The sequence below is a fragment of the Sinocyclocheilus anshuiensis genome, unplaced genomic scaffold (assembly GCF_001515605.1).
Source record: "Sinocyclocheilus anshuiensis isolate Anshui unplaced genomic scaffold, SAMN03320099.WGS_v1.1 scaffold590, whole genome shotgun sequence".
Taxonomy (NCBI): domain Eukaryota; kingdom Metazoa; phylum Chordata; class Actinopteri; order Cypriniformes; family Cyprinidae; genus Sinocyclocheilus; species Sinocyclocheilus anshuiensis.
Genome location: NW_015544192.1, coordinates 1,214,763 through 1,228,362, shown reverse-complemented (window position 1 = coordinate 1,228,362; position 13,600 = coordinate 1,214,763). Strand labels below are relative to the sequence as shown.

Here is a 13,600-nt window from a genome sequence, read left to right as displayed (position 1 = left end):
TTAGAGCAGCGGCTTAGTACTGTAATCACGTGCTTTGCTGTAATAATGCAGAGGACCACTCGTTATAAATCTCCTAACTGTGATATTTTCAGAAATAGAAGTCGCGATTTTTCATCTTAAACGTGCTGCGATTTATATTCCAAAGCCACTCATATAATGCAGAAACACTCAAGCAAGGAAAACACGCGCAACGCGTGCATGTATTTGTACTGGTGCAGAATGGTGCAGGACAAGTACAGTACAGCCTAGCGCATTTCACACAGGCTGCTAGATTCACATTCGCCAAAAAGTCGTGTATGCCTAAGGTTGAAAATAAATTATGTTTATAGTGAATGCCCCTATAAATGGTCTTATTTTTACGATTTAGTTTGAATCCAAATGATACGTTTGCTCAGTGAGTGAACATCAAAGATCACACAACAGAAGTGCGCTCTTCCTTAATCTCTTATTAACTCCATTCTGCTGTCTGTTGTTCTGTTGTCAGTGTTTCTTTGTCTGAATATGGCACTTATCACATGCTGTTTGTTTGGTATCGGGGCATTTTAATGAGTATGAGTACGAGTATAGGAGCTCAGTATCGGGCCCGATACCGATACCAGTAACAAAAATATTAAGCAGCTCAAATATTTTCAACACTGATAATAATAATAAATGTCGAGCACCAAAACAGCATATTAGAATGATTTCTGAAGGATCGTGTGACACTGAAGACTGTAGTAATGATGCTGAAAATTCAGCCTTGTCATCACAGTAATAAAATACATTTTTAAATATATTAATATAAACAACAGTAATTTTCAATTGTAAAAAATATTTCATAATAACACAATTTTATTGTATTTTTAATCAAATAAATGCTGCCTTGGTAAGCATTAAAGACTTCTTTACATTAAAAATCTTACCGACCTCAAACATTTCAACAGTAGTGTAATGTATGTATGCATATAATATCAGTTTTTATCAAGTAAATGATTGCATGAGAGTGTATGTTATACAAGTGGTTATGCATACAATTAAATCCACATAACTGTGTGTACATGCTGAGGGAACCTAAAGTCCATGTATCCCAAGGTCACACCGAAGGCACTTCCTGCTCAGAATGCTGCTTCCGTCCGAGTGCTGTAGATTTCCCAGAAGTGAGCATTGGTTAGGGTGCCAACAAAATTGATTGGAACGTGGAATGCATAACATTGCTTTCAATTGATGTTCAATTCACTTTAGTCTCCACCGACCCCCTTGTTGTTATTTAAGCTTTTGGCAAAAAAATGAAGAAAAGCACAAATTATATGAAAAGCACCTTTGTGTGCCAGTCTATTACAAAAGGAAGGGCTTTTCAATGACATAGACATGATAATGGATTAAAATGAAAATATCTTAATTTCAAGCTCATATCCTGAAATAAAGCAACTACACAATATCTATATTGCCTCTGATCATGTACATTTATTAAAAACATGCCTCAAGAATTTTAAATAAAAGTTAGGAAAGATTTTCGAAAAGACTACTGTAAAGTGTTTCTTAAAAAATTTTTAAAATAGATTTAGTCCTGACAGTATGAAAATACTTTCTGCCTTTTCGCTGGGTTGATAGTTTGTATCATTTTTCATCATGATTGGGTAACTTTGTATGTGTAGCCTTCAGATGCCAGGTTGCTTTACATGTTCACAGAATTAAAAGGGCACTGTTAATTATCCTCCTGCTCCTGTCTCTCATCCAAAAAACAGAGTAAGCTGGAGGGGTCCTCTGCTGGCATTCAAGCACAGTCTGTGTATGTGTCATGGCTAGACAGAATCAGCAGCCGTTTTCACATTCTCTGCTCTGATTTTGGGGAAAAATCTGTGTAATGTATTTCAATGTGGTAAAATGTGTTAAACCGTGTGCTGCATTCTGTAAGTATTACTATACAAGCCAAAATGTTGATGTAATGTTGTAATGATGTAAGTTGATGTTCCAAATTTCTTTTGCACTTGAAAAAAATAAAAAAAATAAAACAAAATAAAATATTAAGCAGCACAATTGTTTTCAACATTGACAATAAGAAATATTACTGTTTATATGATTATATTAATTATATTATATTATTATGCAATATAGAATATATTTATTAATATATTTAAATGTTATTTTTACTGTACTTTTGATCAAATAAATACAGCCTTGCTGAGCAAGAGATTTTTTTGGAAAAAAATCCTACCAACCCAAAACTTTTGCCCAAAGTTAAGTTTTGAGTTATGTTTTGCCTAAAGTGCAGTTTTGTAAACCAGACTTTTGACTTCCAGCAATTTTTTTAATTTTTTATGAATCAATAATGTACATACAGTTAGATGTATGAGAATGCTAACAGATAGCTTTCCATTACATCCTTCCACTTCTCAATAGCTTCCTTTGCTATATGCTAAACAACCAGGTTACATCATGAAGGTTGTGTTTTTCTAAAATTCTCTGCATACTCATCCGTCAAGGTACTGTATGATATTCAACAAACAACATCATCTTGGTACAAACACGTTAAGGCAAACTAGCCTTCACCTCACAAACACAATCTTCCAATGCTCAAATAACCTGCGCTTCAGATAAATAAACCACGAGTTATAACACACGCTCTACAACACGGCCCGGAGAATGAAAAGGAAGCATCTGCGGCATTGAATTATCATGACTACAATGCACTGGACTCCCATAGTGCAGTAAACTGTAAGCGAGGTTGCCTTGCCCTTTTTAAACATGGTCAATACACTGCCTTCCAGTGAGTGATGGTAAGGGACAAAAGTGATCTAATCCAATCATCTCCAATAGAAGTAGAGGATAAATTGTGATGGGAGGTAATGAGCAGTTGTCTGGAGTTAATCCCACTGTCTCCCCGGTGAGAAATGGCTCGTTCCTCTTCATTTCAGGCCTTGATTTGAATGGCTGTGTGAGACATCTATTTCCGTACAGGAGTTATCTGTTGGGCCACAATTTTTTTTTATTACTTTAAGCCCTGAGATGTAGCACTTCTAAAATTGTACTTTGGCAGATACAGCAAATACAACTTTAACGGAAAGGATACAATGCTACAACACGTTTATGGCAGCCGAGCTGTCACATTCTGGTTTCAATCACATCTGCTCTCACAACAACACTGGATCTAATCACCCTCATTGCATTCTGACTCACACAGCGGGTTCAGGGTGAAGTGATGACTTTCTGAGATGCTGACAGGTCAAACAAGCTCACAGACCAAGAGCTGCTGGAGATATCTGTACTCCAGCCACATTGCAGCTGTCAGAGCAGCATCATAAGCCGCGTGGCTGCGTAGCAGACTGTGGCCCTCTTAAAGAGCCGGGTGACGGATCCAGAGGAGGAATGACGATGCAGCTATCAGTGGAAGCTCAGGGGAACTTAAATCAGAGGGAAATTAATTGAGAAGGGAGAAGTAGACTGGTAAAGTGAGCAGCACACACCTTAATGCCTGCAATGGTTCAACACTTCAAAGGGATGAGCAATTGTAAGCCATCAGATATAAAGCAGTGGGGTCCAAAAGTCCAACTTTAGAGTTCAAAATCTAATTTAAATCAGGAAATAAACAAAAAGTTTTATTATTTAAAAGTAAATAAAACAAATAAATGACCTAAAATAAATGAGAACTATACACAATCCCGAAAGCTAAGAAATTTGTTACCTTTTCACTGAAATTGTTATAATAATAATAATAATAATAATAATTATTATTATTATTATTATTATTATTTCCACAATAATAATTTTCCAATTCAACTTGTTACTCAAATTGTTATATTAACAATAATAAAATTAATAATATTAATAATTGTTTCCACGATTGAATAAAATAAAATAAAAACATTAAATTAAATTAAATTAAATTAAAAATCTCATTTTAAAATTGGGAAATAAATCAAATGTTTAAAGATCTAAAAAATACTTATTACATAAAATGAGCAAGAACTATATGTTAATATGTCAGAAATATGTCAATTATTCAAATTCAATTTTCACTCAAATTTTGTTAAAGCTGCAGTCTGTGAGTTTTGCCTCTTTGTCGCCATCTCTGTTTGAAAACCTGGAATTGCAGCAGTGTGCGGAATTATCTAGCTTGCGTGGGTTGTGAGTTGGGACGGCTCCAGCACGGATGAATCTAATGTTTTGAGGGTCTTCGAATTTCATATTAAGAAATTCTTTTAACCCAAGAAGCAAATTATGCTTCCTTCGAACTGGATTTCTTAAAAATACAAATCTTTGTAACCCCAGGCTATCTGTAATCAGAAGCACATTTATAACTGGAATATAATTTAATTTCATTCACATGTGTTTCATAAACACAATCCTTTCTGGATTACAATCCGCCATCAAAATGATATATTTAATTATTCTAGCTGTTGTGAGAAAAGGCTATAAACGATCCGCTACCTACAGGATCCTCACCTGCGATAGCCTAGTAGCCGGGACAACTTCTTTATGTTTACAGACATGATGTAATGACGCAGTGCCATTCTCGAATTTCCCGCGAAAACCTACCCATACACTCTAAAAAATGCTGGGTTAAATATAATCCAGCGCGTTGTTTTTAACCCAACCGCTGGGTCAAAACAACCCAATAGCTGGGTTTGTCCCTTTTTAACCCAGCGCTGGGTTATATTTAACCCAGCATTTTTAGAGTGTACCACTCAAATTAGAAAACATTATTATAAGATAACCGTTGTGAATCGGGCTAAAATAAGGCGATAGTTTTGAACACTGTCTGGTTATGTACTTGCTCAAATATTGATTTCGGATCATTTTTAACGAAAAAAAGTTACGGACTGCAGCTATAATAATAATATCACATTTGACATCATTTTTTTCTTTGCTGTTACTTGCAAAGATTAAATTAAGAATTAAACCCTTCATATTCATGCAAAAATAGCAAATGCCTCCCTTTCTAATTATCATACACCATTTACAACATCATTAATTGACAATTAGCTGCAAATAATTCCATGAAATGCGACAATAACTGTTGGTGTAATTTACTAATTAAACGTTTGTACTAGCAAGAATAAAAAATGAAGCATTTTAGTTGTAACCTCATATAAGATACAGTACGTGCTTTGAACTACCACTCTTTGTTTTTCTAAATTGCCTTTACAACAGAAAACAGGTGCAAAATCGCCAATAAATTATCATATTAATATATCTACATTATCATTTCAATTTCCAGCACAGCTACCCTTAACCTGCTTGAACTCTGAGCTCCGGGGCATCATGGGCGCTGGCAGGGTGACCTGCCCAAAATGCAGAGATACTTTGAGCAGAAAACATTTCAGTAAACAAGCTGCTCAATCAGAGAGCACTAAGACTGCAGCACAGAGAATGAAGCTCATCCTTTATTAAAGATATAAATTATGCGTCACTGGAGCACACCGAACTGTGGTGCTTTATTCAGGAGTTTCCAATGTCTCCTGGCTTTGACTAATCCAATAAGAGGTAATCATTGAAAGGCGGTGACCCAGAAGCACGTGAGAGAGATGTCAGGACACTCTGTAAACGACAGGCTAGATCTGTGATGAGGTGAGGGGTGGCGTCACCTAATCCGAATTCACAAAAAAAGGTCAGGCACGCACAAGTTTGCAAAACAAATTAATTATACACAAGACAGATTAATGCGCAGTAAAACTAATGCCAGATATGATTAAGTGATGAGGCAGGTTTATCTGTTGATCTAGTCTCGGATGAATGAGCAGTGCAATCACGGAGCAGTGAAGCTTGTTGCATTCACATCTACATGTATCAGCAGCTCCCTCAGATGTCCGCTGTGCTTTGTTTATGCAACAATCAGCATTGGAGAAGGACCGGCTCATTTACATAACATGCATATTCAAATCAGGCTCTCTGGCTCGCTTTAAAAATCCTCTTTGACATCCCCTCGCTTGCCGCAAAGAGACTGTCTTGAATAAATCACTGTAAACAATGTGTTAACATGTCACCGCTGCATGCCTGAAACCATTACGTACCCCCTCGACCACTTGCTTCACATCATAGGAAATCTTACGAGCATTTAATGGAACTGCTAGGGTTGCCAACTTCCACAGAGGAGAGTTAGGGATACTCTTGCTGTCTTTTTAGGATGATGTGGATTTCTTTACACCAGATTTGAGTTTTAGGTAAACTCTTGATGGCAGATAACAAAATGAGTACAGGGTACGCTAAAACAAAATGCTACAAAGTCACAGGGCCTGCAGCAAAAATAGTCACTGCATGACTGAGTTAAGTGCTAAATGTATTTGAGATGCTTGACTTTGGTTTACTGACATGCAACTTTTTTATTTTATTTTTTTTAAATAAATAATTTTAGTGTGATAAAGTGTCACATGCTATTACACACACATCAATTACATTAGCTTTTAACAAGATAAATTATAACTCCAGGGAAAAATTATTGTACATTTATATTTTAAGATGAAAAGACCTAAACTTAAAAGTGCTTTGTATTTTAGACATTTTAATGAACAAACCCAGTGAAGAATGCACACCAATGATACGCATAAAAAAACATGGAAGGACATTTCCAGCTCAGAGTAAAAATTTGTATCTCAATAGAATGTATTTAATTTAATTTTTTAAATTGCCACTTTAAATCCCACAAATGTGCCTTGATATCTCAGAGTAAGATTTTATGTCTGACAATGTGTTATTGTCAACTAAAACTATAAAAAATTTGGTAAATGAAATAAGGCTGAAAAAAAAAATGTAATTAAAAAGTTAGAAATAAAATGTTACTTTGGCAATGAACTGAAATAAATTGAAGTACTAAAAATCACTAAAACTACAATAATTTATGAATGCTATATCAATACACACACACACACACACACGTATATATATATATATATATATATATATATATATATACTATATATAACAAACAATAAAAATCACAAGACAAAATTCCTAAAACTTAAATCTAAAATTAAAATGAAAACTGAAAACATAAAAATAAAAGATAATTCCATATATTATTAAATACTACACTAAACTATAAATAACAATAAAGTAACACTGATTTTTTACATTTGACTCACAATTACCTTTTATATTTTTACTCTGAGGCTTACAAAAGAAACTGACAGAGAGTTTACAGACTGTTTAATTTAAAGTTAGCTATGTAGCTGTTTGGGTGGAAGATGTTATAATATGGAATAAACTGAGCTTCATGTGGATTTAATATGGGACTATATTCTGTTCCCTTAAGTATGTGATGATTCAGTATCACACGGGGCAGTTGGCACTCCTAAAACAGCAACATTTGAGCACTCAATGCAGCCCTATATGACACTGACTGATATAAAAGCCATACTTTCAAAATGAGATGTAATTAAAAACTTGGCTTGAGTTCAATTTATAATGTTAAAGTGAAGAGGAAGGGCATTTCAGGCGATCGATACTCATGTTCATTTCCTTTAAGAGCTGCATGCAGCACAAGCACGCAATGGATTTTTCCCTTTTAACAAATGTAGCACAGCGTACGAAGAAGAAAAAAAAAACTTTTAAGATTACCCATCTTTTACCCATCATCACCAGGGTAGACATGGTTGGAAGGAGTGAATCAATAGCCCAATTTGAGCCCAATCAATAAGCAGCAGAGGTGAAATATTATGATGATATAAACATTAGAAAACATTAGACGCTTCCATTATGACTAACAATTACATCCTTAAGGTTTAGCTGGAAACAACACATGATGCACAGGCACGGCAACAACACTAAATGAGGAAACGCTTGCTGTTAAAACATGCAAGATTACATTTAAATCACAGACTGGTAGGATAACACACAGTTACAAAGGTGAGATCACGGATGGGGGCAATGGCTCATTTAAGATGTCAATGGGATTAGGCAAAGATTCAACAAGAAGCTGCTACTGTTTGCACCAAAACACCACAAGACAGATGAGCATGGGAATAAACACCGGTGGGCAAGGCATTTGGACTCACCATATTGTTGGTGGCTCGGACCCCTCCACCTCCAAGTAATCGTACTTTTCCTCCGTCTGGAAGTCTGTAAAAATGATGGAGATGGTGTCTCCGGGATCAGCAAGTATGGTCCACGTACAGTCCGCACTATTGTAATATTCACTCGGGAAATTGGGACTCGTAATGATGCCACTTGAACCCCTCAGAGTATCACCACATGTGTCCTCAGCTGTCAACCAAACACGAAAAGACTTGTGTTAGGAATCGGCCTTTAATTTCTAGACATACTTATACAGTAGAAAATGACAGCTGAACCTTTTGGACTAAATCGAGGGCACTTTTCACAATGTTTGTACACCAAATTGTTGCATGTATTTTGTTGCCAATTCACATTGAGGATTTTTACAGCCCATTGATGGGAGCTAAAAATAGCTTTATGGTGAGTTTGTTCATTAATGAGGGTATGAGAGAGAAGCCATGGTTATCTGGCGGTGTCGTTCATTAATCGGGCACACACTAGTTTAAAATAGACTCACTTCAAGGCTGTCCCATGATTCCTTTTATCGTGTTTTAGTGAGGCAGTGGCTCTTGCGTGTGCTTCTGAAGCTTTGGCTCTCTCATTTAGTTTTGTAAATGGATTCCGTCATGACAAGGTTTTCAGAAAAACAAGGTCCCAGCTGCATTTCCAAAAAGACTCAGAGCTCATCTCTGGTCCCTTCTGCTAGTAGGTGTCCAATTAAATTTGAGTGCGATCTTTTTGAATTTACCAATTGCAAATTGTAATTTTGCCTTTGGAAATAGAGTTGCAAATAGAACTATGTACAGATAAAGACACATGGACTAGTCTGTGCAATCATGATAAATTATATAGAAATAATTTATACAAACAAGCATCCATTCATATGTACGTACAGTCATGGCACAGAGCCATGTGAACGTTCATATAGTGTGTACATAAATATGTAGAAAGCGATGCTCCGATGTGGAGAATCACTTTTACCTGGGATTGCAACATTGTAAAGGTGCAAAAATTGTTGGCAACAAGAAGAGTTACATTGAAACAATTACGAGAGACGCATTGACATGTCCGGGACGGAAGCCATGTCGATGCGCACAAACGCATAAATTTGCATATATTAAATGTTGAGAACGTACATACACGACATGCATTCACAGGCAAAAATACGCAAGAGCACATGCACTCAGAAAGACTAATGGAAATCTTGATATCGCCTATATAGCTAATGTTTAGCAATGAACTACCTTTGGAACACGGCTCTCTGCAATACTGCATTCTAATTGGACAATCATGGAATTCAGCAGTCAGATATTATCTTAATATTCACTGTCATCTGTGGTAACGGATATCATTGAATTTCATCTCAATTATCAATTGTAGAGAAAATGATCTTGGTAAACGTAAGTATTAATATCACTGTAAGACTGTTATCGGCATGACCTATTCTTTCATGAAACAGTAAAGGAGATATTTAGGAGAATGTTCAAGCTGCTTTTTGTCCATAGAATAAAGGTGGATGAGGACCAGGGACCATCATTCACTTCCATTGTTTACAAAAGAGCAGTTTGGAAATTTTTCTAATTATGTCTTTTTGTGTTTGAAGCAAGAAAGTAAGTCGGTCAGGTAAAACTTTAGTATAGGGACCAATTCTTACTATTAACTAGTTGCATATTAGCATGCCTGGCCGACTGGCTGTTTATTAGTACTTATAAAGCACATATTCTGCATGACCATATTCTACATCCCTAATCCTACCCGATACCTAAATGTAACAACTACCTTACTAACTATTAGTAATTAGTAATTAGGAGTTTATTGAGGCAAACATCGTAGTTAATGGTTTGTTAATAGCGAGAATTGGACCTTAAAATTAAGTGTGGCCATCGGTCACACTTTATTTTAACATCCAATTCTCTGTATTAATGAACTCTTAATTAATATGGTCATGCAGAATATGTGCTTTATAAGTACTAATAAACTAATAAGTACAAATATGCTAGTAATATGCATGCTAATAAGCAACTAGTTAATAGTGAGAGTTGGTCCCTGTACTAAAGTGTTACCAGTAAGTCATACAAGTTTGGAATGGCACAGAGTGAATAAATAGTAAAAGAAGTGAGGTAAATAAGCTCTCATTGAACATTAACACCATAATAAACTAAATGAATTAACCTATGAAACAAAAGAAAATGCATGATATGGTTTGAAGTATGAACAAAGGTGTGAGAGAAACAAAAGAGGGAGTCAAAAAATACATGTTTTGTGCATTCATGTGGTGTTTCAAATGCAAGCTTGTCCTAAAACATTTCTACACTCTGATGGCTAGGAAAAAGTCATGAGACATAAAACCTGAACTACAGTAATATCAATGCTAATGTCAGTAAAAAGCACGCACACACACTTACGCACAACTATTAATGTCACTGAGTATGTGATCGACAGCCTCATAAAAATTCCATTACATAAAAGGAACTCAGGAGACAAAACGGACAAAGGTGTGTTTTGGCAAGTGTGAGAGAGTGTATTTCTCTCCTTTGTTTACACTGAATGTGGCTGTATCTCACTTAGATATGTAACGAGAATTATTATTATTATTTTCTTTTTTTGCACAGCTCGTACACATTTTATAAAATTGATGCAAATGAAGTTTGACGTAATGCCTGTGGGTAGGTTTAAAATTATACTCACCACCAAAGTCATTGTTGAGGTGGTCTTTTGGTGTGTTGCAGAATATGCAAACACTTATAAACCAACAAAAAACCAATTCAGAAAAATCGACTTAAATGATAAAAGGGAAAAATTATGGTGTGTGTTTCAATAAATACTAAAGCAGCTTGGCCTTGACATTTGCATTGTAATGTGGAGCGACGGACTGTGGGCTATGATAAATTCCCACAGGGAAATATTTGTGTCAGTCATTTGTAAATCAATTCTGCATTTATATGCATCTTCCAGTGTTAAATGTAGATGAGCTAGCAGTGCATTTCATACAAACTGGAATAATAATGCAAGAACATATAGAGTCAAAGAGGGAAAAAAAAATCTCATTCTACAGTTGTTCATGGGCAAACAGCCAACATGACATCCAATCCATATTGTGCTGTTAAAGGCACATTGAATTATTATTATTTTCTTTTTTTGCACAGCTCGTACACATTTTATAAAATTTATGCAAATGAAGTTTGACGTAATGCCTGTGGGTAGGTTTAAAATTATACTCACCACCAAAGTCATTGTTGAGGTGGTCTTTTGGTGTGTTGCAGAATATGCAAACACTTATAAACCAACAAAAAACCAATTCAGAAAAATCGACTTAAATGATAAAAGGGAAAAATTATGGTGTGTGTTTCAATAAATACTAAAGCAGCTTGGCCTTGACATTTGCATTGTAATGTGGAGCGACGGACTGTGGGCTATGATAAATTCCCACAGGGAAATATTTGTGTCAGTCATTTGTAAATCAATTCTGCATTTATATGCATCTTCCAGTGTTAAATGTAGATGAGCTAGCAGTGCATTTCATACAAACTGGAATAATAAGGCAAGAACATATAGAGTCAAAGAGGGAAAAAAAAATCTCATTCTACAGTTGTTCTTGGGCAAACAGCCAACATTACCTCCAATCCATATTGTGCTGTTAAAGGCACCTTGAATATAGTTATAAATATGTCAAAATATGGGGTCAATAGTACAGTTGTGATCTATGCATAGCTGGTTCTGTACCACCAATATAAATAAAAATAACTCTCTCCTTTGTCTTCTGTCAGACAATGGCCATGGTCGATACGTTTAGGAGTGCTCAAGTACCAAGTGTGTTTATCAAGGCGAAATAGACCAAGAATATTTATTTAATTACTAAATGACACAGTTATGTAATGCAATGCATTTTTCTAAAAAACCCTGCATACCTGAAGTTATTGTTAAATTTATTGATACCTAAGCAAGAAATATTGCGCTAACCTTTAAAATCTTTTAAAATCTTGAAAATTCTTGCTGAAATGCTAAAAATGCTGAAAAGTCTGATGTGACAAATTTACACAAAAGCGAATAATAATTGAATATTATTACATAAATACAGGGACATGCACAGACATTTTGAGGGGCAGGGGCTCAAGTGGAAAAAAGGGCACTTCTCATATTTATTTAAAATTTTCTCTAAACGAAACATTAAATATATTAGGGGTGTGCGATATTGACAAAAATATATCTCAATATTTTCTGGGATTTTATCGATAATGATAATTAGTAGGGGTGTAACAATTCACTCGTTTTCTCGATGCATCGATAACAAACCCTGACGATGCATATGCATCGATCTTGAAACATGGATTTTGAATCGTGAATCATCAATTTTGGACAGTAATCGATTTAAAACGCTAAGAATAGAATGAATCGCGATTTCTATAGCGATTCAATGCTTTCAAAATATATACATTATACAAATTAAATTACTACAAGCACGAATTAATGGAGACCTTCAACAGTGTTCGTGCCCTCGCATCTCTTCTTCACGCGCTCCACTATTTAACGACTGTGACTGTCACAAGATTGCACTCGCGCTCCGTTCGTCTCACTGACACATTTTTTGAGCAGCTGATGCATGATCTCTCCTTAGTACTTGCGGCCAGTAATGCTAAAGTGAAGTCGTTTTACTTTTCTGTAGTTTTTTAATGGCTCTCGGTCATGCCGACGACATTAACTGAGCAGTCGAAGGCTGCGCATTTATTGCATGGACGGGGCAAAAATGTAAGTGTCTAGAGCATACGCACAGTTCCATTGAATGATAAATGTGTTTTAACAATGTTGTTAAACCGAATGTACGAAGGAAACCCTCGGTGCATTAATAACAAACACTGACGATGCAACGCATCGATCTTGAAACATGGATTTTTGAATCGTCGATTTCGGACAGTAATCGATTTAAAACGCGAAGAATCGAATGAATCGCGATTTCTATAGCGATTCAATGCTTTCAAAATATATACATTATACAAATTAAATTACTACAAGCACGAATTAATGGAGACCTTCAACAGTGTTCGTGCCCTCGCATCTCTCCTTCACGCGCTCCACTATTTAACGACTGTGACTGTCACAAGATTGCACTCGCGCTCCGTTCGTCTCACTGACACATTTTTTGAGCAGCTGATGCATGATCTCTCCTTAGTACTTGCGGCCAGTAATGCTAAAGTGAAGTCGTTTTACTTTTCTGTAGTTTTTTAATGGCTCTCGGTCATGCCGACGACATTAACTGAGCAGTCGAAGGCTGCGCATTTATTGCATGGACGGGGCAAAAATGTAAGTGTCTAGAGCATACGCACAGTTCCATTGAATGATAAATGTGTTTTAACAGTGTCGTTTAACCGAATTTACGAAGGAAACTGTTAAAATAACCACAGCATTAACAACCTTGAAATAAAAACGCGAGGTTTATCTGATAATCAGATGCATATAGCGTTTGTTGCTATAGCAAACAGACATCGGGCGCGTTTTCTTTCAGAATCATCATTTGCCGATGGAGAGGAAAAGTTAAATACTATAGCATTTTATTTTATAAAAATGAGATAAAGAAGTTTTCGCACTGAAAGAGAAGTGATCTCGCGCTCATAGAACTTAAGACGTGCCAGGCTAT

At 35.8% G+C, this 13,600-nt stretch overlaps 1 protein-coding gene across 1 annotated transcript in view; it reads right to left on the bottom strand.

The window, feature by feature from the left end:
- The window catches only part of LOC107696514 (CUB and sushi domain-containing protein 3-like), an 89,746-nt gene that overhangs the window by 46,129 nt on the left and 30,017 nt on the right, over window positions 1-13,600 (bottom strand). Inside the window, exon 3 of the mRNA XM_016496872.1 lies at window positions 7,971-8,178. Within this exon, the coding sequence (XP_016352358.1) occupies window positions 7,971-8,178 (208 nt within the window). The remainder of the gene's footprint in view (window positions 1-7,970; window positions 8,179-13,600) is intronic.